Source organism: Camelus bactrianus, chromosome 27 (genome assembly GCF_048773025.1).
Source record: "Camelus bactrianus isolate YW-2024 breed Bactrian camel chromosome 27, ASM4877302v1, whole genome shotgun sequence".
In the NCBI taxonomy this organism is placed as follows: Eukaryota; Metazoa; Chordata; class Mammalia; order Artiodactyla; family Camelidae; genus Camelus; species Camelus bactrianus.
In genome coordinates this window covers 14,668,273-14,693,827 of record NC_133565.1, presented here as the reverse complement: position 1 = coordinate 14,693,827, position 25,555 = coordinate 14,668,273, and the positions used below count along the sequence as shown (strand labels likewise).

Sequence of the window (25,555 nt, the reverse complement as noted above, 5' to 3'; positions counted from 1 at the left end):
GGGGCCACGTTCTGGTGATGCTAGTGACAGTCGCGTAGCAGGACTAGACAGTGTAACAGTGGGTACCGGGTGGTGTTCTGGCAACAGCGTGCTCAGCTGCCTCCCTTTCCACCCTGCTTTTGGATAAGTCTGCAAAAGCCTTTTTTTGAGGGGGGAGGTAATTAGGTTTATTCATTTATTTATTTTTAGAAGAGATACTGGGATTGAAACCAAGACCTCGTGCATACTAAGCACACACAGTACCGCTGAGCTATATCCTCCTCCTCCTTTTTTTAAATTTATTTTTTGCAAAATCTTTTTAAAAACTGTAAATATATGTATGTTTAGGAACCCCAATTCCAGAAGATGGTTAACATTAAAAGAGATTTTGAATCACTTTAGGCCTCCAAGAGCAATTAACCCAATGTATAAGAAATATACTTTGAATTCTTCAGTGCTCACCCCTTGGGTAGTCAGTCATTTGATTCCCTCTTTCGTAAGAAGTTCTCGACAGGGGAGGAACCTGAACTTCACTGACGTTTGAGTAGCACCTCTGTTGGAAGTTGAATCACTTTAATTTTAAGGCAGTTCTTGGGGGCAGGGGTTGGAATTGTTTGTTTTTCTCTTCTGTATGGCATGGGCGTGTGTGCATGAGATGTATACTAGGAAAGCCTTTTTTTAAAATTTTTTATTTTTTAGTGTTATAAACAAATCTTGAGAAGGTAATTCTGCAGTAAAACTGAAACTAGGTGGAGCAGTAGCGTTTTACCTGATACTGAAGCAACCATTGACCAAATCTATCAAATGGTCTTACCTGTTTTCCTATATCATGGATATTTTTAATTGCTGGGTTCAGAGATGTTCGACTTTTCCTTCCTTTGCACAACGTAAGGAATGCTTTGCAGTGTTTTTATGTAGCGTTAGATACTTAAAAAAAAATAGCATTCCAACTTCTATTCTTTTCTGTCTGATGTTAACTATAAAGTTGCAGAATTAGCTTGAACACTGATTGCAGCTGGCATGAAATGACTATAGAGTGGCATCTGTCCAAATTAAGTTAAAAACAAAGGAAGTTCCTGTGTGTAGTTTCCTGTCTCTTAAAACAAAAACAAAAGCAAGCAAAACCCTTGTATAATTATTAAGCCCTTTTCAGAGTATCTAGTATTAAAACTATGGATCTTGGTCTTGCAGTGTGCTAAATTGTTTGCTGGATGTTCTCATTCACTCTGTTAAAGACCTTGTCTTAAAAGGTAATTACTTGTTTTTCTTTTCCTTTACCAGAACACAGCGATGGAGGAAACAGCTATATGGGAACAGCACACGGTGACGCTTCACAGGGTGAGTTGGAGTGAGTGCTGTGTGTTTAACTCAGGATACTGGAGGCTTGGGGAACAATAGAGGAAAGCCACATGTCAGGAAGCCAGAGGAAAGGGGAAGAACTTTTCTATATCCCTTTGTTTACAGTTCGAGTTGCAATAAATTCTTTATTAAGGTCAAAAGTGAACATGATTACTTTTTCACATATCCTTTTGGTGGTTATTTGTATATTGCTCTTTTTAATCACAACTGAAGAAATGAAGTGATTTATTTTTATAATTTTGAGTGATCAGATAAAAGACACTGTACATTGGTGGAAATTGTAAACTGTTTCAGCCTTTCTGAGTGTACGTACATGTATTGTAGGCTTGGGATTTAGAATCGAACAGAGTCTTGTGAGCAGTAAAATCTTAAAAGGTGCTCGTTGATTTGAAGCATGTGGACCCAAGCTTTGCTTTAACAGTTGCAGCTGGGCAGAAAGCAAACAGCAAGAAGGTGGTGAGAGTAAGAGCTTTGTCTGAAAGGAGACCGCCCTGAATTTGAATCCCAGTGCTGCGTGATTCCCTTTAGAAATGGGCGAGTGAGCCAACATGCTTCTAATGCCTTGGTTAAAATGGAGCTAATGTCACCTAATCATGCTTGACACCAAGTACTGCTCCCACCAGTCTCCCCTTCCCTCCCTTTGCAGGGAGCTGACTCTGCTGACTACCCTTCCTTCTCCTTAGGGAAGGTACTGGAAAAGATTAGGGGATATTTAAATATTTCACACTTAACTATTTCTCCCAGCTAAATCTATTAGTAGGGAAACGGAACTGGGAAAATCATGTTCCTGAACCCTGCCCTGATTATCTCCTGAGTGTTTGAATCTGCACATAATAGATCATGGATAAATGAATTATTAAAAACCAGTGATTTCAGATAAGATATAGCCGATTTTTTGTGTGTGTCTCCCTAAGTGGTGAAAGGAATCATTAAATAATACTAACCTGGACTTTTAATTTGTAGAGCTAAGGTATGGCCTGTGTGAAATGTGCTGATAGGTAGCATATTTAAATCAAATTAAATTTATACCTTCGTACCTTAAAAATGTTTAATTGGCTGGTTGCAAGAGACTAATTTGATTTTTTTTTACATTGCATTTATTTGCTTAATACGTTTATTATTTTTATCGATACAATTTACACATAGTACTATTCATCCTAGTGTATGGTCCTGAGTCTGACAAACACCTACAGTCAGATAACAGTCATATAAGCACTGCTACAAACAAAACAGAGAAGAGTTCCATCACCCTGAACCTTTCCCTTGTGTCATTTATAGTGACCCTGTCCCCTCACCTCCAGCACTTGGCGACCACTGATGTCTTTTCTGTTCCAGAATGTCATGTTGGTGAACTCATACAATGCGCAGCCTTTTGATGCTGACTTCTTGGCCTGATGCATGTGAGATTTCTCCATCATGCTACTAGCGTCAGTAGCTAGTTCCCTCTTACTGCTAAGGAGCATTCCATCGTATGAGTGTAGGATAATCTGCTTTTTTATTCTCTGGTCTTGATACATTGGGGCTGTTTCCAGTTTTTGGTGATTATGAATAAATCTGCTCTAGTGTACAGGTTTTTGTATGAACAGAAATTTTTTCTCTTGGTTAAATACCTCAGAGTGGAATTGCTGTGGGTTTTCTGTAAGTGAATGTTTTAACTTTTGTAAGAAGCTGTCACACTACATTTACGTCCCCATCAGCAATGCCTCAGAGCTCCAGTGGTTTGTACCCTCACCAGCTCTTGGTATTACCAGGGTTGGGTTTTTTCCCTCCTTAATTTTAGCTGTTTTAATAGATGTGTAGTGGTACGTCATCGTGGTTTTCATTTGTAGTTCTCTAAAGACTAATAATGTTGAATATCTGTTTCTGTGCTTAGTTGTCATCCATGTATCTTCCATGGTAAAATGTGTTCACATCTTTTTCCCGTTTTTAATTGGGTTGTTTGTTTTCTTACATTGACCTTAAACAAGTAGACTGCCAGTTATTTCTCCAGCAAAATAGTTTTACTTGGGATCAGCAAAGAATTGCAATTTAGGGTCTGCATCCCCGGGGAGACATAGTGCAAGACCCCAGCAGAAATGGAGAGGAGGACTCTTTTGTAGAGGGGAACAGGAAGTTGGAGGAGTGCAGTAAACAAAGAGTCCATTGGCAGAATTGAGAATTCGGAGTGTAGTGGGTTTTCATTGGCTGAGTTTGGCAGTGTCTCACTGGCTGAGCTCTTGCCAGGCAAGGAGAGGAGATCTGTCTTCCCCTGGGCTCTGCTAATAGCACAGTGCTTGGGAGGCTCTCCTTTCTGGCCTCCCAGCTCTATTTTAATTGAAGTTTCTGTTTATTAATTTTTATACTTTTTTTTAAACTGTGGTAACATATACACAATATTAAGTTTACCGTCTGTTCACAGTTCCCTTGTCCATTTTTCAGTTGGGTTATTTGGTTTTTATTTGTTGAGTTGTAGGAGTTTTTATTTTCTGGTAATTAACCCCTTATCAGAGATATGACTTGTAAATGTTTTTTACCATTCCTTGGGTGACCTTTGCTCTCTGTTGATTGTGTCCCTTGGGGCACAGAAGTTGTCACTTCTTGAGTTTTAAGAGCTTTTAATATCTTCTGGATAAAAGTTCTTTATCAGGTTATTATTTTGCAAATAAATGTTTTTTCTCAATCTGTGGCTTGCCTTTTTCCTTCTCTTAACAGTATCTTTTATAGAGCATACGTTTTAAGTTTTGATAGCGTCCAGTTTGTTACTTTTTGCTTTTATTGGTTTTGCTTTTGGTTTTGTATCTAAGAAGTCTTTGCCAAACCCAAGGTCCCAAATATTTTTCCTGTTGTTTTCTTCTGGAAGTTTTTGTCTGTTTGTTTGTTTAGATTACACTTTGTTTGTATTAAGAGGTAAAGGCAGGGATTTTTTTTTTAATACGGCTGTCCAATTTTTTGAAAAGGTTATCCTTTCTTCATTTAGTTGCTTTCTACTTTTTCAAAAATCAGTGACCGTATATGTGTGGGTCTTTCCCTTGTCTGTTTTATTGATCTGTGTGTCTGTCCTTCTGCTTTGATTATTGTAGCTTTATATTAAATGTGAAAATCAAGTAGTGTGAGTCCTCTAAATTTATTATTATTTTTAATTGTTTTGGCCAGTTCTTTTGCCTTTCTATATGAATTTTAGAATAAGTTTATCAAAGAAAAAAATCTGTTAGGATTTTCATTGGGATTGCATTGAATCTACAGATCAACTTAGGGAAAATTGACAACAGTATTGAGTAGTCCACACGATGAATGTGATATCTCTCTCCATTTCCTTTATTGCTGTTGTGTAGTTTTCAAATATACAGCTTCTGTGCAGATTTTGTTAGATTTCTAGTTAAGTGTATTTCATGTTTCCCCGAGCCATTATAAATGGTATTTTTTAAATTTCAGTTTTTGATTGTTCATTAGTATGTAGAAATGCAACTGATTTTATTTTTTTTTAATAGTGAACTTGTTACTTTTCTAAACTTACGAGTTCCGGGAACTTTTTTTGTAGATTCTTCGGCATTTTTCGGTGTTGACAATCATGTCATCTGTGAATGGAGGCAGTTTTATTTCCTCTTTTCTGATGATATGCTCGGGCTTGCAGGTTGATGTTGAATAGGTACAGTAAGCAGGCATCCTTGCCTTATTCCAAATTTTAGATGAAAGCCTTTTTTTCACCAGTAAGTATGATGTTGGCAGTAGGATTTGTGTAGATGCACTTTGTGAGGTTAAGGAAGTTCCCCAGTATTTCAGTTTTGCCATTTATTAGGTTGAGGAAATTCCCTTTTATACTTACTTTGCTGAGAGATGGGTTTTTTGTTTGTTTCTTTTGTTTTGTTTTAAATCATGGATGGATGGTGGATTTTGCCCGGTGCTTTTTTTGCAAGTATTGATTGAGACTGTCATGAGTTTTCTTTTTAGTCTGTTGGTATGGTCAATTTTGTGCTTTTTGAATATTGAGCAGCCTTTTATTCCCAAGATAAATTCGACCTATTACTCATTTTATATATTGCTGGGTTAATTTGCTAGTGTTTTCATGAAGGTGTTTGTTTCTTTGTTCATGAGAGAGATTAGTACTTTTTCTTGTATTTATCTGGTTTTGGAGTGAGGAAAGCTGCTAGCCTCAAAACAAGCAGGAAGTATTCCTTCTTGTGGTGCTCTCTGGTAGAGTTAATGCACAGCTGAAGTTATTTCTCCCTTAAATATTCGGTAGAATTCACTATTTTGGCCATCTGGTACGAGAGTTTTCTTTGTGAGAAGGCTTTTAACTATAAATTCATTTTCTTTAATTTTATGTGACTATTCACATTATGTATTTGTTAGCTTTTGGGAACTTTTTTGGGTAGCTTTGGTATTTTGTATCTTTCAAAGTATTTGTCCCTTTTATCTAAATTGTCAAATTTGTAGACATAAAATTGTCCATACATTCCCTTACTGTAATGTTTTAGGGTATGGATCGGTGGTCTGGGTTTCATTTCTGATGTTGGTAATTTGTGTCTCCTTTCTTGGTCAGCCTGGCTAGAGGCTTAACAATTCACTGATTTTTTTTCCCCAAAATACTACCTTTTATTTTTATTGATATTTTTAATTTTCTGCCTTGTATTTCATTGATCTCTGCTCTTACTTTAATGTTAAATTTTTTTCTGCTTACATTGGGTTTAAATTGATCTTCTTTTTATAATTTCTTAAGGTGTAAGCTGGATCATTTTAGACCATGGGTGTAATTTGACCATATCACATTACATTTGTTTTTTCCTAATACCTTTTTAGTTTTTAAATAAGCAAAATAAAATATGACACTTCAGTTAGCTAAAGTATGTATCTCTTTCTGCTGCTCTTCGTGGTGTTGTCAGTTGTGGGAAAATGCTCAGTTATTTACTGCAGATCCGTATCTCATTAGCTTAGACAAAGTAGGGGGAGATCCTGAATTTTGAGAAAAGAAAACAGAATCTGATTTTCCGAATGTGTTAAACCTGTCATACTGGCTCATCACAGCTGTGGTTGTGATACGCGGGCAGTCTGAGAACTGCTGTCTGGAAGATGAGTGTAAGCTCCAGGCTGTGGGCTCTTCTTGTGTTGCAGCTTTCTTTTGCCCCGAGGGGAGGACAAACCCAGTCAAGTGTCATCAAAAAATACGCAGAGACAAAATGAGTGTGTAATTCATAGTTCTTTGGTGTTTAAACCTGGTCACTGTTGTGCTGGGAACACAGAGCTGTGTTGCCTCTGGGCCTCATCAAAGAGAGACAGTGACAGAATGGACGTCCTCAACAACCATCCCTCCAGGAATTGGTTTTGAAGGTTTCTAAAAATAGACCTGTCACTGCAAGCCCAGAGACTCCTGCCAAAGCATAATTCAGTTGACTTCATCCTCTGGGGCTGCAGAGTTATACTTTCACATATCTTTCCTTTGGTATTCTGAGTTGATGCAGAATAAAATTTAGAGTATCTAGAACATTGTGAGCAAACTTTGGCTGTAAAGAGCCAAATAATAAATAAATGTTTTAGGCCTTGCAGGTCACAGCTACTCAGGTCTGCAGTTGTATTGCAGAAACAGCCATAGAGAGTAGATAAGCAAATGGGTGTGTCTGTCCCAGTGAAACTTGATTTAGAAAAATGGGCAGCCAGCTAGATTTGGCCTGCAGGCATGGCTTAGCGCCAGGCGTACTGCACAGAGAAGCCCACTGGGTCTTCCTTGACCACCAGAGATGCTCAGTCATTTAGTCTGGGATAGGACCCTGATACACATTTTTTTCTTTCTTTTTCCTCTTAATATGCATTTTTAAAAATGCGTTTTTTGAAACAGAGGGCCATGGCCTCTGGCATTACATTTTTAAGAAACATTGACAGAGGAACGAGAAAGTCATTCTCCTTGAATTCAGCCAAGTGAGCTTCGGGAGTAGTATTAAGTGGAGATAATTTGAGGCTGTGTTCTTTTGGCGGTAACCTGGAGTTACAGATATTGTGTATGGCCAATTAAGGGCAAATTCATATTCCTTGACATCTGATGGTCAGTTACGTGAAAGGTGAAGGTAAAAGAATAAAAATCCTGTGATTTAGAACTCCAGCACTTTATGCTGTTTACTGTCCAGAATAATATATGCTATGCCTCTGTAGTGCCCCATCCTTCTGTTTGCGTCCTCAGAGGAAAGTTTCTTCATCTTAGCATACTGGAAACCATTGACATCCTGTTCCTTCTTCAAAGCTCAGTCATTTCCTGGTGCCCCACTGTGTACCAAGCCCTGGGGATTTTATCCGAAAAGAAGCAGGTGGAGCTCCTTAGCTGGCGGAGTTTATCTCCCCCACTGGTCCTCAGCGGCTGGTGAATGTATACCTCAAGTAGTTGTCTACCCATCTCCTATTGCATTGTAGCTTTCTTAAGGGTAGGATATAACCGGTTTTTTGTCCCTTTAATGCTTGGCACTTAGTTATGCCCAATAAAACTTAATTTCATAGGAGGTCAGTCTATTCACTAGAGTCACTCTTAGGAGATCTGTAGCAGCATTGTCCAGTAGCAGTGTGATGCAAACCGCATATGTAATTAAAATTTTTCTACTCTTCACGTTAAAAAATGTAAAGTATGGGTGAAATTAATTTTACCATGGACCTTATTTAACTTAGTGTATCTAAAATACTGTTTTTAACATGTAATTAATATTTAAAAATCGATATGCTGTACTTTGGTTTTTTCCATACTGACAGCTTGCAATTTCAGCACATTTCAGGTAAGACTGGCCACATTTTAAGTGCTCAGCAGTCCTGCATATAGTGGCGCTGGTATTGGCAAATGCAGGTCTGTAGCTTGAGATGGTGGTTACATCCAAGGTGATCCTGAGTTCACCCCGTCCACCTGACATACGCACAATTTTCTTTAGTTTCAGATGTTCTCCCTTAGAAAATGCACTTTTTTTTATAGTTCTTTGAGAAATGAGTAAGTGCTCAGGAATGAATTGGACAGTTCCACTTTTTTATTTCCTGAAAAAGAATCATGTGAAAGGTTAAACGAGTATTTGTATACTAAAGAATTAAAAGGTTGAGGGACGTTTGAGAGAGGGTTGGCCAAGATGGCCAAGTAGTTTGTAAGCCCTGGGCTCTCCTCCTCTCCGAGGCACCAGAACTACAGCTGTTTACAGAGCAGCTAGGATGAGCAAGACCAGAAGCAGAAAGGATCTTCCAGAACTGAAGAGACAAAGAAGGAACCACAGGAGGGCAGGCGGGCGGCCCACAGAAGGGAGGGCAGCTACGGTCACAGCGGTCCCCCCAAGGAGTGCGGGGTCTGAGCCCACATCAGTCTCCCCTGTCGGCTCCTGCACCAGGAAGACAAGTCCCCAGAATGTTTGGCTTTGAAGACGAATGGGGCTTACTTTCTGGAGACCTAGAGGGCTGTGGGAAATACAGACCTCACTCTCAGAGGGCGCACACGAAATCTCACCTTCTCCTGGACCCACGGCAGAAGCGGTAATTTGAAAGGGGCCTGGGTCAGACCGCCTATCTGATCTTGGGGAGTCTCTGGAGAGGCCAGCAGCAACCACAGCTCACCCTGGGGATGCAGATGGTGGTGGTATCCATTTTGGGGAGCTCATTCTACCATGTGGACACTGGTGCCAGCAAGTGCCATTTGGAATCCTCCCTCTGGCTCATTAGCACCAGGATCCCCAGGGCCCTGCAGCCAGAAACCCCAGGACCCGGCTGCACCCACTTGTGAGCTGCAGCCAGCCTCGCACACTGACGGGCAGGCACCAGCCCTAGGACCCTCTGGGCCTTGGCTCCACTCACCAGTGGTTCCACATCAGCTCTGGGACACCTGGGCCCTGCAGGCGGAGACCCTGGGACCTGGCTTCACTCAGTGGTGGGCAGTCAGCCCTGAGATCCCCTGGGCACCTTCCCCACTCACCAGTGGGCTTACATCAGCCCAGGATACTTGGAACTCCTCAGGATGTCTGTCATCAAGAGGTCTGCGAATAACAAGTATTGGTAAGGATGTGGAGTAAAGAGAACCCTCCTACAGTGTTGGTGGGAATATAAATTGGTGCAACACTGTCGAAAACAATACAGAGGTTCCTCAAAAAACTGAAAATAGAACTACCATATGGTCCAGCAAATCCATTTCTAAGTATATATTCAAAGGAAACAAAAATAGTAATTCATAAAGATACATACCAGTGTTCACGGCAGCATTATTTACAATAGCTAAGATATGAAGCAACCTGAGTGTCCATCAGTGGATGGACAGACAAAGAAGATGCAGTATATACATTATATACAGTGGAGTACTACTCAGAAAATGAGTGAAATTGTCATTTGCAACAGCATGGATGGACCTAGAGGATGCTTATTGAGATAAGTCAGGTGAAGAAAGACAGATACTGTATGTTACCACTTGTATGTGGAATCTAAAAATGAAAACTAATGAATATAACAAGAAAAAAACAGACTCAGATATAGAGAGCAAACTGGTGGTTACTGCGGGGGGCAGGGACAGCAAAGGAGTAGGGGATTAAGAAGTACAAACTACTATTTATAAAATAAATAAGCTACAAGGATGTATTGTACAGGACAGGGAAATATATCCAATATTTTATAATAACTTTAAATGGAGTATAATCTATACAAATTTGTATCACTATGTTGATTATATGTAAATCAGCTATACTTTTAAAAAGTTTAAAAAACAGTATTGTATACATTGTATACCTAAAACTTAAAAAAAAAAACGTTAAAGGTGGAAGTGTGTTGAAAGCAAAGAATCTAGTTAAGAGATAACCTAAGGATGAGCAGCCATGTGTTTCAAGTAGGAAGTGACTGGGTAAGAAGTAACTTGGGACCAGGGGGCCAAGACAGTGCAGTGAGCGACCGATGGTGCTGGACCACTGGTTAACCACATGGAGAGTGATGACTCCTACCTCACACCAGGAACAAAAATCAACTTCACACGGGTCATAGGCCTACATGTAAGCACTAAAACTGTAAAACTCTTAGAAGAAAACACAGGAATAAATCTTTATGACCCGGGTTAGGCAGTGGTTTCTTAGATATGATATTAAAGTACAAGCAACAAAAGAGACAGCAGGTAGAACTGGGCCACATCAAAATTTGAATCTTTTGTGTTTCAGAAGGAAACCAAGAAACTTTGAACAAGGAAGAGAAAGGATAACCCACAATGGGAGAAAATATTTGCAAATTACCTATCTGATAAGGAACTTGTATCCAGAATATAGAAATCTATAATTCAATAGTAAAAAGACAAATAATTCCATTTTTTAAATGGACAGAAGGTTTGAATAGACATTTCTGCAAAGAAGACGGAGAACTATCCAGTAAACGTGAAAAGATGGTCAGTATCATTGGCCATGAGACAAATGTTGTCAAAAGTGACAGTGAGATCCCCTGTCACACCGTCTGGAATGGCTGTAACCACAGAAACAGACAATAACAAGTGTTGATGAGGATGTGGATGTTGGCAGGTGCTCATGTAAAATGGTGCAACCACTGTGGTAAACTGAGTAAGAGTATTCTCAGAAGTTAAACATGGAATTTCCATGCGACCCAGCAGTTCCACGCTTAGGTATCTATCCAAGAGATGTGGAGACAGATATCCACATCATAACTTACACATGACTGTTCATGGCATGATTCTCAGTAGCCTGAAAGTGCAGATAACCCAACGCCCATGCACTGATGACTAATGAGTGAGCAAAATGTGGTTATCCATGCACTGGAGTATTATTTAGCAGTAAACAGAAGTGCAGTACTGACACGTGCCATGACACGGGTGAACCTCAAACCATGACACTCACTCAGAGAAGCCAGTCACAGAGGGCCATGTTGTATGATTGCATTTATGTGAAATGGCCAGAACAGGTGAATGGACAGAAAGTAGGCTAGTGGATTTTAGGACTGAAGGAATACAGGGGTGATGGGTGGAGGGTAGGGAGTTTCTCTTTAGAGTGATAAAGATGGTATAAAATTAGTTGTGTTGATGGTTGCACAGCTCTAAATATAGGAAAATACTGAATTGTACATTTTAAAGAGGGAATTTAGTGTTAGGTAAATTATATGTCAGTAAAGCTGTTCTCTGGAAAGGGGTGAGGAGGGGAACCCTGCATATCTGTAGAGTAGCTCTAAGCTAGTATACGATAAGTCCAAAGTGAGCACTGAACACTGAGGTATGCAAGGAAACTAAGCTAGCCTTGTTTTATCTGGTGGAAGGCCAGTGTTTACATTTATAGAGTGCATTGTGAATGTTTCACAGCCTTCATTTTATTTAATCCTCTGTGAAATAGGTGATATTAATCACATGGAGTAAACTGAGTCTCAGAAAGTTCTGGTGAAATGTCCCAGAGAGGTGGATCTTGAACACAAGCCTTTGGATTCAGCATGTAATGCTCTTTTTATATGTATGTAAAATTTAATTTTAAACATAAGAAATAGGTATGAAATCTAATATCTGAAATTCAGAACTTAGGTAATTCTATCCCGTAAACTACATATACATACAATAAAAAGAATAAAATAAAACATAGTAACGTTGGTAAGGAAGGAGCCAAAATTCTGGCGTCTATTTTTTTTAAGCTGAAAAAAACATTGGTGATGAGGTCAGTTTTGTGGAGAAAATGACAGTTTTGGAGAAGGGCAATTGGAAGTGCCTGGAAGAAGCTGGAAATAGGAAAGTGGAATAGGAATTAGAAATGAAACCTGTAATTTGGGAATCAGAGCCGTAAGAGTGAGCATCACCATGAAGGAATCAGTAGGGAGACAGACAGACAGACAGACAGACAGACAGACAGACACACACACACACACACACACACACACACACACACACTTTGAGTAGCCAGGGGACTATTTAAGGACACAGAGGTAAAAAAAAGAACCAATCTAACAGTCATAGACATTTAAGCAACATTTTGAGCGCTACCAAGGTGAGGTGAAAAACCTGTGACTCCTAAACTAGTTTGGGCTTACCACTGTAACTAATTTTAGGCAGGCCTTTCAGATCTCTTGGGACCTCATAGAAATATGTCAGAGTTGATAAAATCCTAGTCTCTTACTCAAATGAGAGAAACCAGATCCACAGAAGCCCTACAGGCAGGCAGCGAGCGGAGTGACAACTTGGGACTCCAGCCTTCTGACGTAACGCATGAAAAGGAAATTGAAGCAGATGGTGGCCAAGGGCCCATTTGGTCTTAAAACGCTGGGATCCCAGTGTTCACTGGAGACGCATGACTAGAACAGGTACCATAGAGGTGGAGAGCTGACGGGGAGAATCCTTATCAAGGGAGAGGAGCAAAACTCTAATTGGTGAGAAACACTCGACTTCAGTGAGCTGAATGTAGAAATCTGGAATAGAAAACAGGAGAAAAAATAAGACCGTCACAGGGGGATCTTTAGGTAGAGAACGGGGCATATTTGAAGGAAATTGAAAAGAATCTTTGGAGGAGAGATGTATCCACATTATGCAGTTAGATTTCTTCAACTGAATCAACTTTCAGGATTTTTTTTGTTTTTTCTTTTTAGGAACCAGGAAATGCTTTAACAGATGAGTGAGCAGAGCTCTGCCATAGGAGGTCAGGTAGTAGATGGGTTCAGCGTGGTGGCCGTGTGGCCCCTGCTGCAGCCCCTCTGTGCAGAAGCAGTCACGGTCATGGGCTGGGCAGGGCCAGGGTCCAGCAGAGCCAGGGAGGGAACAGATCCCAGGCCTCTTGCTTGTCATAGATTCAGTCTCACTGCCAGGCAAAGGGGAAAATACGTGTTTCTGTTGCTCCTGGCTGCCTGTGGTCTCGAAAGGCTGAAGTATGATGAAAATAAAGTTCTTTGATGCTCCTTCTTCCGTCCAGAAGCTGTAACCATGTGTGTGTGCACATGTACAAATAATGAGAGCCTATTATAGGGCCTTAACCACTTCCCCCACACTGTAATAAAAAACATTATCTTGGACATTTTTCTCATGTAAACATATACAAATCAACTATGTTTTGACACCTAAAATTTATTATGGTAAAAATATATGAGAAAAATTAATTGTTTTCCATTCTTTTGAAAGTCCCTCTGGAAATTTGTAAATCCAGTACAGAGCATACAATTGCCTTGGAGCATTAATTCTACTCCTGTTAATTTTGATTACTGGAAACAATATTTAAAAACTGTTAACACATGTTCCCCCTATTCCTCTCCCCATTTGAAAAAATGGTTTCACTGTATCTGGATCATATAGCTGTTGTATAACTGAACCCTGTCAGCCTGTGATCCTCATTCAGCCTTAATATTATAAGTAGGTGTGTATTTAACACTGATGCCTAGTCCTTCCACATGTCTCCTGTCATTCTGATGGTCGGAAAATTACTCTCTGTCAGAGTCCCTAGGAGGGGATCATGAAAACCAATACTCCCTACGTTGTTTTTGCCTATTTACCGGTTTTCCTGTGCCCTTTTATACTCGAGCATCAGTTTTACTGGATGTAAAACCCTTGCTTGGGTCATTGTTCCCCTTGAGTATCTTAACTGTATTAATTAAGTTCTAGTTCTTTTTGTCTAGATTCCAAATTCTTCCTTGAAATCTAGTCATTTTATTTGAATATATTTAGTTCCTCTGAATTGATGTTCTCAGATACCTACAGTGATTTGTGCCCTTTGAGTTTATGGTTTCAATGAAATATATATGTATATATATCAGGATATATCACAAAATTTCTTTTTTTATTTCGTTTTAGTTTTACTATTTTTTTCTTCCCTTATTTTCATTGAGGTTTTGAGGAACTCCCATTATCCAAGTGTTGTATCTCTCCTGCCTGTCTTCAATATTTGTAATTTTCCCTCCTATTCTTTTTAAAAAAGTCTTCTGTGTCATTTCTTTTTTGTTTGTAAAAAGATTTCTCCTTTTTACTTTCTGTTTCTTTCATGGTATTATGTTTACTTGGTCTTGTGCTCCTATCTAAAGTGGCTTTTTACAATTTTTAATTAGCTCTTGAATTCTGTCAGCCTCATTTCTGAATGTTTAAAATTCTTACGTATATTCTTTCTTGTCTTGTGTATTTTCTTAATGCCTTCTCACTTGTCCCATGGTGGTGACAGTGTTGATCCTTGACGTTGCTGGTTGCGAGCTCTCTGTGGCATGCTTGCGTTTTCTGTAGGGATAGTCTCCTGCTCCTTGTCTTCTACAGTAATTTTGCAAGGGATTTAATCATATTACCTTTTTTTTTTTTTGCTCATTTTTTTATGTGAAATTTTTTTTCTTTTTCTTTATTTTTTTGTTTAGCTTTTAGAAATTCGCTTAGTTTCCTTGTGTGTGCATTGCTAAAAACACAGCTGCTGCTTTCTGACATTTCCCCACTTCGTGCCCTTCATCCCCTGTTATCTGGCCCTGCCCTTTCCTTGGCTGTTTCTGCTCTACTCAAGTCCGATCACTGCCCGTGGGGTGGGGCCCTGCCAATGTGCAGGCTCGACTGCAGGCTCCTTTCTCACCTGCCGCTGGAAAGGCGGCTCCCTCCCGGTTTCAGCAGCTCCTCTCAGGCTGTCCCGCCATTCTTCCCAATGGACACCTCTCAGCTGTTCAGGGGGTTCTTCAGGTCTTAGGTGCGTCAGGCACCTGGGGACTTTCCTGCCGTGTAGATGCTGGGGACACACAGGTCTCATAGGTGTTGCTCATCTCCCCACTTACTTTGGCACCTTGAGGGGATACACTGTTAACCTGGTTTGGTTGTAAATGTCAGTGGGTCTTTGGTTTGTTGTATCTGCTTGTTTTCAGTTGGAGATTCAGGAAGATTCCAAGTCCCTGCTACTGCTGCGGCTGCTGATGAGTTTCTAGTGCTCCAATTAGTACTGAATTTTAAACAGACAGCTCTAAAGGGGAATACTTGTTTGAGTGCACCAACGTTGATGAAGCACTCATGTTTGGCCCTTGCAGGGTGATACTTGGCTGGAGTGTGCAGGAAAATGTGTAAATCCCTCCCAGGAGGGGCTGAGGTGCCCGGGCTACCTACACTGCCGGTGATAAGGGGCAGGAGGGTGTGTCTGTGCTCTGGGAGCACACAGGTTGGGCCACTTCTACCTGTGGAAAGTGAGGATGGTGTTATGATTGAGATGACCCTGAACCTGGGTGTTGAAGGGTGAGCTGCTGCTTGCAAGACTTAGGAGGTACTAGAGGAATCCTAGGCAAGGGAGCGGTGTAAAAGCTTAGAATTTGACAGTGCATGGCACGCGGCAGTGGGGATCAGTGGGTAAATGTGTTTGGAGCCAACACTGGGGTGCCGGGAGTCGAGCTGGTACTGTTCAGGGTATTGTACACTGAGGGCAATGGAGTGACAGGATCAGGGTTGTTATAGAATTGTAATCCTTCGAACAGGATGGAGGGTACATTATAGCACAGAGGAGGGAAGAAGTCTATGGAATAGGCCCAGTAAGGCAGTGGTGAAGGTCTCAGAGAAGAGATTTCAGAAGGAAACCGTCCCCAGGAGGGAGGGGGAAGTGTGGGATAGTCGAAGCTGTTACAGTTTTTTTTTTGACGATCACCAGGTCTGATGTTCACCAAGCTTTAAGGCCGAGCTTCTCAGCCCTGGCTACCCGTTAGATTCACTTGGGAGATCTTTTTTTAAATGCCTGCCGTCTCCCTTCCTCCATTTTTAGTTAATTGGTATGGGGTGGGGGTTCAGAAACCATCAGGCACTTTTGAAACTGATCCTGAAGGATTCTCCTCTGTAGCCAGCGCTGGGCATCACAGACTTGCCGGGTGGTCATTGATGAGCTGTAGCGCGGCCCAGGGACTGCACCTCTCGAGGGGCCAGACTGCAGGTAGCGATGTGAGCCTCTGGCTTTGGGGCCCTGCCATGCTGAGCCAGGACTGTACCCTGCTTGTTCTCAAGCAAATCTTAAGAAAGTATCTATTCATCTCTGCTTTCTTTGTTGAAAGCTTCTGATGTTTTCAGCATTTCTTTAATATTTTTGTGTTATATCTTAAATTTTTAAATAAAAGAATTACCAAGCAAGAAACAAATGCACAGTATAAAAGTATATAGAGTAAAACATCTGTTCCAGCCTCTTCTAAGGAGGGAAAAAAGCACGCGCGCGCGCACACACACACACACACACACTCACACTCTCCCCAAACTGCCCTGGAGGTAGCCTTTGGGCATTTAGTGTTTCTTCTAGTATTTGCGATTACAAACAGCCTCAGTGAATAACTGTGTGCATGTGTGTCTTCTTCTTGTTGGAGATGTGCATGTGATCTTCAGGGTACATTCCTAGAAACCGGTTGCTCTGACAAAAGGTAAGAGCTTTCTTTGTCCTTTTGTTAAATGGGACCAGGTTCCTCTCCGAGAGGGTCACAGTGGTTTGCACGCCTGGTAGCAGGGATGCCTGCTTTTCTACAGCTTCGTGACAGAATGTGCTGTTACAGTTTAATTTTTACCATTCTCTCTGTGGTTTTAATTTGCGTGTCTCCAATTAAGAGTTTTCACACCCCATATCTTTCGTAAATTGTCTGTTTCATTGGGTTTCTGGCTCTTTTTCCTCACTCTTTTAGTGGTTCCTAATATCACTGTTTTCAGAGTATGGGCTGAGGACCCTGAGAGGTCTCTGGAACCTTTTTATGCTTAGGGCAGACTTTCCCCTCTTCAGTGTGTTGATGTTTGCAGGGAAGGTAGAGAAGCAGTGGTGGGCAGAGCTGGCATCAGAGCCCAGGTCGAGGCAGTGGCCCCCCGCCGCCCTAACAGTCACGGCCCAATCACAGGCTATTAAGAGCCCTTCTGTTCCTGTAGAATAACCTGAAGCTCTGTAGGAAATTATGTTTCCTCTGGGTTTTTAATTGATTTGAATTTGTTCTGTAGTCTTATGTTTTCTAATTCTGTGCTGATACTTATTTTCTAATTGTTTATTTTCTTTATTTTTGAAAGTTTAGTTCCGCTTCTAGCGATTTTGAAATTTGATTATTCTCCGTTTTCGAGTTATCCTGAGGGTCCATCTGCTTTTGTGTAGTGATCTGTGTTTGTGTTCTTTTGGAGGCTCTATAGAGAGACACAGATTCAGGAAGTTGCCTTTATCTTCTGCTACCCAGCTGTTTTCCTGTTTGTTTTTTCACATTAACTTTTCTTTTTGGTATTAGCTTTATTGCAGTATAACTCATAACACCATTAAAATGTACAATTCAGTGGCTTTTATTATATTCACAGAGTTGTGTGACCATCACCAGAGTCACTTTTTCAACATTTCATCACCCTGAAAAGGAATAATGTACCCAGTCTTTCCATTCCCTCCCACCCTTGGCCCTAGACAATCACCAGTCTGCTTTCTGTCTCTTATAGGTTCATCTTTTCTGAATATTCTGAATATTAAAAGAAATTATATGATACATAGTCTTTTATGGTTGGCTGCTCTTACACAGCATAATGTTTTCCAGGTTCCCCATTTTGTAGCATGTACCAGTACTTCATTCCTTTTTATTGCCAGTAATAATTCATTTTTATGGATATTCCACATTTTGTTTATCCAGTCATTAGTTAATGGACATTTGGGTTCTTTCCACTTTCTGGCTAGTATAAATGCTACTGCTGTGCTTGGGTGTAATCTCTGTGTGCACGTACCTTTCATCTCTCTTGGGTCCATGCCTAGGAGTGGAATTGCTGGCGTTTATTCTTTTTTAAGAAGATTGTTTTCTTTTTTCTTCTTCTTTGGCTGTTTCAATACTTTTGGGGTGGATGGGGGGAAGGTCATGACATACCCCCTGTCCATAGTGGACATGGTCTCCTTTGTGGATGGATGGTTGTGGAAGGAGGTTGTTACCTTTGTCCTCAGGTGGTTTGGATTATAGAGCATGGTGTAGTACAGCATGATATGAAAACATATTCTCTGACTTATTGATTCTGGGGCCCTAGAAAAATATTAGATGTTTCTTTAGACTACTCGAATACTTCAGTTCTTTTCTAGGGAATCATGTCGATTTCTTTGAGAATTGGTAATTTTTAAATAACGTGGAACTATTTTGATTTTTTTTCTGTACTGGGCTATCCTCCGTCATTGTGGTAAAGATTTTCAGCTCATTCAGAAGTATATAATTAATTGTGATTTTCCTTCATTAAAAATATAAGTAATTTTTAAATGCTTAATGTGATTAATGTATACTTTCTATTGTATGCAGTGTCTATAAGATATTATAGTGTACTACATCAATAGAGGTTTTTAGCATAAGTGAAAGAAGTTAATTTTCACAGCTGTTGATATTTTATTATATAATTTGGTACCCAGTGTGTATGCTAGTAAGCCTGTGTGTTGAGTTGCCAGTGTTTGTGAGGCTCCCGCTGGGCCACTGCCAGTCCCCTCAGGAACCCTCCTGATAAGCAAATGTGACTTTTGGATTTCAGTGTTCAGAATTTTTAAATGTGTTTTAGGTCTAAAGAACATTCATGTAATTGGCCATTTTTAATACTTTGTTATGTCTAGCATTGAGTTTATCAGAGATGCATTCCCATACCACAGCGTAATAAGATTGTAGTTTTCATGTTTTAACTTTTTTGTATGGTGGAGTATGAAATAATGAACAATTTTTTTAAATAACAGCATTGTACTGTGATTATTACTTTAGGCTCCTGGATTTGGGTTTGGAATTGCAATATCTGGTGGAAGAGACAACCCCCACTTCCAGAGCGGGGAGACCTCCATAGTGATCTCCGACGTGCTGAAGGGGGGCCCGGCTGAAGGACAGCTACAGTAAGCGCGCTCCCTCCCTCGGTCACTGGTGCACGTGTTAGTGAGTTCCCTGAATTAATGCTCCCTTACACTTCCCTCTGTCATAAATGGAAAGCTGGCATCACTTACTTTAAATAGAAGGTCACTGTAAAAAATAAAGATAGTGAAAAGAAAACTTGTTACTCAGTTTGTGTTGGAATCTAGCTTTTAGGAGCCTCTCACCCTGAGTATTACTTTTTTTGTTCAGTAAGAAGATTAGCAGAATAAAGAGAGACAGAGCATTCATCAGAAAAATGAGTTTATGATTAGAAGGACTGGAAGAAAATTAGAAGGAGAAAGACTTTTTATTTTAAAGAGGAAATAGCTTTTTCCAGCCTTGTGACTTAGTATCACTTAATGCCGTAACTGTACCACCAAAAGTCGTTTTGTTTTCTGTGCTACCTGCTCGATCCAGGGAAACACTGTGTGTTAGTAGGTAAAGTTAATGACCTGTGGTTACTTACTTGCTAAACATTGCTTGTGGGGGATCTGAAAGTAAACAGTTTGACCTTATTTTATTGTTGATCTGAAGACAAATAGATCAGTTAGCCCATAATTCGTGTATGTTTTTAAAAGTACCCATCTTAAAAATATTTTTACAGGCTTAACTGTATGCTTGTCTCTAACATGTTACTATTTTGGTCCCTTTCTTTTTTTTCCTTAGGGAAAATGACCGAGTTGCAATGGTTAATGGAGTTTCAATGGATAATGTTGAACACGCTTTTGCTGTTCAGCAATTAAGGAAAAGTGGGAAAAATGCAAAAATTGTAAGTATTTTTTTTTTTTGCCTTTAATTTAGTAAAGGTACCAACTTTACTGTTGATAGGTTTCTGGGGTTTGAATTCATTCTTTGTATTTGAGAAAATAAAAACTGAAACAGTAGGTCTCAAGTTAGCTATTGACAAGAATGTTTCTTTCTTCTAATAGTGGTACTGTGTGTTGTCACTGGTGTGCATTTTCTCAAAGTTCAGATACCAGGATTTTTTTTGATTGAAAAAGGAAGGAAGGGGGAAGTGGTTGAATGGTTGGCTTTCTGTTCCCCTTGTTAAAAAAGACTTAAATGAGACTAAATCTTGGCATAGAGTCAGTTTAGAGTCTGTAGTATACAGCCCTGTTCTCTGTTACAGGGCTTGTTTAATGGGTAGAGTTTCTGTGGTCACTCTTTGTTAGTGTGATGTGGAGTGAGGAGAGGAGGTGGTGAAGGTTTTGTTTGTTTTTTGTAGAGATGTTTCATGCTGCATTTAGCGGTTTTTAGTATATTGCTAGACTCTCTTCTGTTTCGTATTTGTCTAAGAAGTCTTTTAAGTGTGACAGTCCTGCTGAAATCATACCTGCATTGAGGAACACGTTAACCACTGTGCCGCCCGCCTGCGTCTGCCTCCCTTAGCCTCTGGAAGGGCGGAGGAAGGTACTCCCCGAGGCCTTGGCTCCAGTGATAGAGCAGGAGGAGAAGGCTGGGCAGATGGAGGGTTTGTCCTGCCTCGTCCATTGAGAGCCTTGGCACTTTGTAGCAGACGCTCCAAGCACAGTGGACCTGACAGAAAGGAGAGGGCTGGAGTGAGGAGGTTGCATGGCGTCCTGACTTCTGGGGGCTGAGCTGAGAGCTGGAAGGGTGTTTCCTGAGACTGCCCCTCAGCTGTGTTCTCTCACCTGTGCCAGCTGCCCGGCTGATGGCTCATTTTCCCCCAGTGTCCTTGCTGGGGAGATGTGAGCATTCGCATGATGCAGTAGACCCCGGATTTAGTTCCTGCATTCCAGATGACAGGCATCCTCTGTTGTGAATGTGTTTTCACCACTTCACTGTCATCGTATTATTACAACTGTAACTGATGCGTTATTTTTAAATTGCAGTTCATTTATAGACTGGCTGTTGATGGTAGAGTTTTTAAATAGTTTTTATAACATGAGATTGTAGCATTTACAGAAGCAAATTGCTAATGTTTGTACTTGTTGGTTTTTATAAATTGAATAGTGTTTTTCAGATGAGTCACTGCATAGTCAAAGAGGAGCACCGTAGGTAAACTGAATTTTTCTCCCTGTATCTCAGGTTGTGAGCTTCACCCATATCTCCAACTTTTGAAGCCCTTCATTCTTCTGAAATACTGAATTGTTTTGTTTTCTGATGCAAAATATTCAGAACACATGCCCCACATCAATAATGCATCCAGGAAAGTTGTATTCCTGCACTCCAAACTTTTTCAGTATAGAAATGTTATAAGAAATAGTCCAAACCAAGTTATGTGTTTGAAATAGCACATATAAGAAAAGGATTTGGGGCAGCTTACAGAGTGAATTTTCCTCTGACTGCTTAGCTACATCATTTGGAAAGGTGGAACTCGGGAAGCTTGGGGAAGTATTCTTTGCTCTTCAGGGAGAAGCTATAGGAGGGTTGGATGGAAGAGTGTTTTAATTAGCAGAGAGTTGTTCATTTCATTTCATGTTATTAATATATGTTAAATTTTTCATCACTTTAAGAATAAAACCCCGATATCTCAGAATGTGGTCTTTCATTGTAAGATGTCTTTCTTATCTCCGGCCATAACCAGAACCTCAGGTCATTATATATGGCTTTTTTTTTTTTTCTCAGTTCTGAATAACCAGCTCCTGCTCGTGCCCACCCTCCACCCCCGATCTACTAATCTTTCTTCTTCTCTGTGCTCTTACAGCATGATGGTTGGTATGATTATCTTTCCATAAACTTAAGACTCCTTGGGCATTAGACTTGATAAATTTCGTTTCTGTTGAATTAAAATGTTAGAACTCCTTTGAGAATATAACTACCATAAATATGCTTAATTTTGTTTAAGAACAGGTGAAGAGAAGGTAGAAAAAGAAACTGTTTATAGCACAGTGAGCATGCATAGTTTTTACTAAAATTCTGAACATACCAGAAAAGCATTACGAAGCAAATAAATGGGCAAAAACACCTTCCTGGAGAAAAACTCTGTGAGCGCGCTAGTGTACAAGCACGTTGCTGTGTGTGCACACTTACTCAGCCCATTCATCAATGGGCATTTCACTGTCCAGTTTCCACAGGTACTAAGAAAAACTGTTGAAGATCAACATGTTTCCACCTAGTTGTTCAGATTCTTTTTAAGAATAGCTTCTTAGAGCCGGATGGCGTGGATGACTCTTGATACATGGATTGCCAGTTTGCCCATCAGAGAACCAGTGAGGTATTGAGAGTCCAGTTTCATCAGCACTTTTAAAATCTCTGCCAAACTGATGGACTAAACATAGTGTTTCAAGTGAGATATTTTTAGGGACACATGAGTTGATCATCTCATGGCGTATATACTGCCCGTTGCTTTCCTTCCTTGCCCCTTGCTGTTTGTTGCATTTACGTGGTGGTGATTGTCTTCGTGGAGTGTTGTGTGTATGCTTAGCCTCTTGTTATTTGTGCTGCATACGTTTCTCTTCCATTTGCTTTCATAAATGTGTGTACGTTGTTGATGGTGACTTGGGGGGAAAACGTTTTAATTTTTATATGGTCATATCTGTCAGACTTTCACTTGATTGGCTCTGCCTTCGGTGTCACAATTAGAAAAGTCTTTACCTTACCAGAGTTCTAAAAGCAGATATCTTATATTTTATTCCAGGACTTGAAGGAGTTCACTCTTTTTACTTTACATTTGAATCTTTAATTCAGCTAAACTGTTCTGAAGTAGGCATTTTTTTCCCAAAATTTTTGTTTCAAAATTTTCAATGGTAAAATCAAGCATGATTACCAATTACCAAACCTGTTAAATATCTTCATGTGGGTTTGTAACACTTAACTCATTGTATAAATGGAGAATGCTAGTAGGACTGGATATTTTTCAATGAGGTAACTACCTCCTGGGTGCAAATATTTCATGATAGATAGTCAAATGGCACAACAAGGACCTTCCCTCAAGGAAGTGGAATCGTACTAGGATAGATGGGTACACACACCTATAACCATCACGCACTTCGTCTGAGATTGAGAGTACTTCAGGTACAGACCTCCACCGAGGTGGCTTTCTTAGCGGAATGAGAGGGAAAGCTTTAGTGCTCAACAGGGGCCTTTGTTTTTGTTTATACATTTTAGGGAGGAATTGAAGATCAGGGTACTAACATAAAGAATTGCTTCTGATACATGATGTTGGAGATGGAAATAGAGGTGAGCCTAAAACTCAGGGAGCCCGTTAGGACTGCTGTGCAGTATATGCTAGGACTGCCACTACTTGTGTTTGTGGTTTTTGGAGTTTTTTTCTTCTAATTGATTTCAAGTCTCATAGTGTTGTGGTCAGAAAAGATGGCTGGTATGATTCCAGTTATTTTAAATTTATTGAGATTTGTTTTGTGGCCTATCTTGTGACCTGTCCTGGAGAATGTTCCATGTGCACTTCAAAAGAATGTATATTCTGCTTTCAGATGAAATTCTCTACAAAGATCAATTAAGTCCATTTGGTCTGTTGTATTGTTTAAGGCCAGTGTGTCCTTATTGATTTTCTGTCTGGATGATCTGTCCATTTATGCAAGTAGGGTGTTAAAGTCCCCTACTGTTACTGTGTTACTATCAGTTTCTCCCTTCACGTTTGCTAATATTTGCTTTATGTGTTTAGATGCTGCTATGTTGGTTACATATATATTTATAATTTTTAGATCTTCTTGGGTTGATCCCTTGACCATTAATATAATGTCCTTTTTTGTCTCTTATTACAGCCTTTGTTTTAAAATCTGTTTTATCTGGTAAAAGTACTGCTACCCCAGCTTTCCTTGCATTTCCGTTTCTGTGAAATCTTTTTCATTTCCTCAGTTTCAGTCCATGTGTAGGCAGCATATACATGGATCTTGTTTTTTCATCGATTCAGCCACACTGTATCTTTTGATTTGAGCATTTTGTCCATTTACATTTAATGTAGTTACTGATAGGTGCATATTTATGCTTTTTTGTTAATTGGGGTTGTTTTGTAGTTCTTTTTTGTTCCTTCTTTTGCTCTCTTCCCTTTTGATTTGATGACTATCTTTAGTGTTATGTCTGGTTTCATTTCTCGTGTGTGTGTGTGTATCTATTACAGATTTTTGGTTCGTAGTTACCATAAAGTTTATGTATAGCAATCTATATATAGACATTAAGTTGCTGATCTCTTAAGTTCAAACACATTTTAACAACCCTGCATTTTTACTCTTCTCCCCATGTTTATAGTTTTTGACATCATATTTTATATCTTTTTGTTTTGTGTATCCCATAACTACTTACTGTGGATATAGATGGTTTTACTTTTGTCTCTTAACCTTCCAACTAGCTTTACACCTTTACTATATATTTGCCTTTACCGATAAGATTTTCCCTTTTGTAATTTCCATATTTCTAGCTGTGGCCTTTTCTTTTTTGCTTAGAGAAGTCCCTTTAACATTTCTTATAAAACTGGTTTGGTTTTGCTGAACTCTTAGCTTTTGTTCATCTATAAAACTTTTGATCTCTCCATGAAATCTGAATAAAAGTCTTGCTAGGGAGAGCGTTCTTGGCTGTAGGCTTATCCCTTTCACTACCGTGAACGTATCATTCCAGTCCCTTCTGTCCGGCAGAGTTTCTTTTGAAAAGGCAGCTCATCGCCTTGTGAGTGTTCCCTTGTATGTCACTTACTGCTTTTCCCTTGCTGCTTTTAATACTTTATCCTTAATTTTTGCCACATTTTAATTATGATGTGTCCTGGTGGGGTCCTTTTTGGGTTGATTTTCTTTGGGATTTTCTGTGCTTCCTGAACTTGGATGTCTGTTTCCTTTGTCAGGTTAAGGATGTTTTCAGCTCTTCAAATATTTTCTCGGTCTCTCTCTCTCTTTTCTTTCTGGGAACCCTAGTAATGCAAATCTTAGTACACTTTATGTTGTCTTAAAGGTGTCTTAAAGTGTCTTTATTTATTGCTTTTCTTTTTTCTTTTTGTTGTTCAGCCTCAGTGATTTCCACTATTCTGTTTTCTAGCTCACTCATTGTTCTTCTGTGTCATCTAATCTACTGTTGATTTCTTCCAGCACATTTTTAATTTCAGTTAATTCTATTTTTCATTTCTATTTGGTGGTTCTTTTTATTTTCTAACTCTTTGTTAAAAATTTCTAAGTTTTCACTCTGTTTATTGTTCTTCTCCCAAGTTCTTTGAGCCTGTTTTTGATTATTTCCATGAACTCTTTATTGGGTTGATTGCTTATTTCCACTTCAGTTAGTTCTTCTGGGGTTTTATCTTGTTCCTTCATTTGGAACATATTCCTCTGTCACCTCATTTTGCCTAATTCACTGTTTTTTTTAATAGGTTGATTACGTCTCCTGATCTTGGAGAAGTGGCCTTTCGTGGGAGACGTCCTATGTGTCTCAGTCCTCTCTGGTCACCAGAGCTATATATGCTCTAGGGGTTCCCTCATGTGGGCTGTGTGGGTCCCTCTCTTATAGCAGTCTGACTACTGGTAGGCATGGCTGGCCCCTAGTCTGATTGATTGTCAGGCCCTCTCTTGTGCAGAGACTGCTGGCTGCTGGTAGCCGG

General features: G+C 39.9%; 1 protein-coding gene across 6 annotated transcripts in view; it reads left to right on the top strand.

The window, feature by feature from the left end:
* Positions 1–25,555, top strand: part of TJP1 (tight junction protein 1) — a 212,428-nt gene that overhangs the window by 139,067 nt on the left and 47,806 nt on the right. For all 6 annotated transcript variants that reach the window (XM_074354106.1, XM_074354105.1, XM_074354109.1 and 3 more), the window contains 3 exons: positions 1,261–1,317; positions 18,913–19,037; positions 19,720–19,822. In XM_074354106.1, coding sequence (XP_074210207.1) covers positions 1,261–1,317; positions 18,913–19,037; positions 19,720–19,822 — 285 coding nt within the window. The remainder of the gene's footprint in view (positions 1–1,260; positions 1,318–18,912; positions 19,038–19,719; positions 19,823–25,555) is intronic.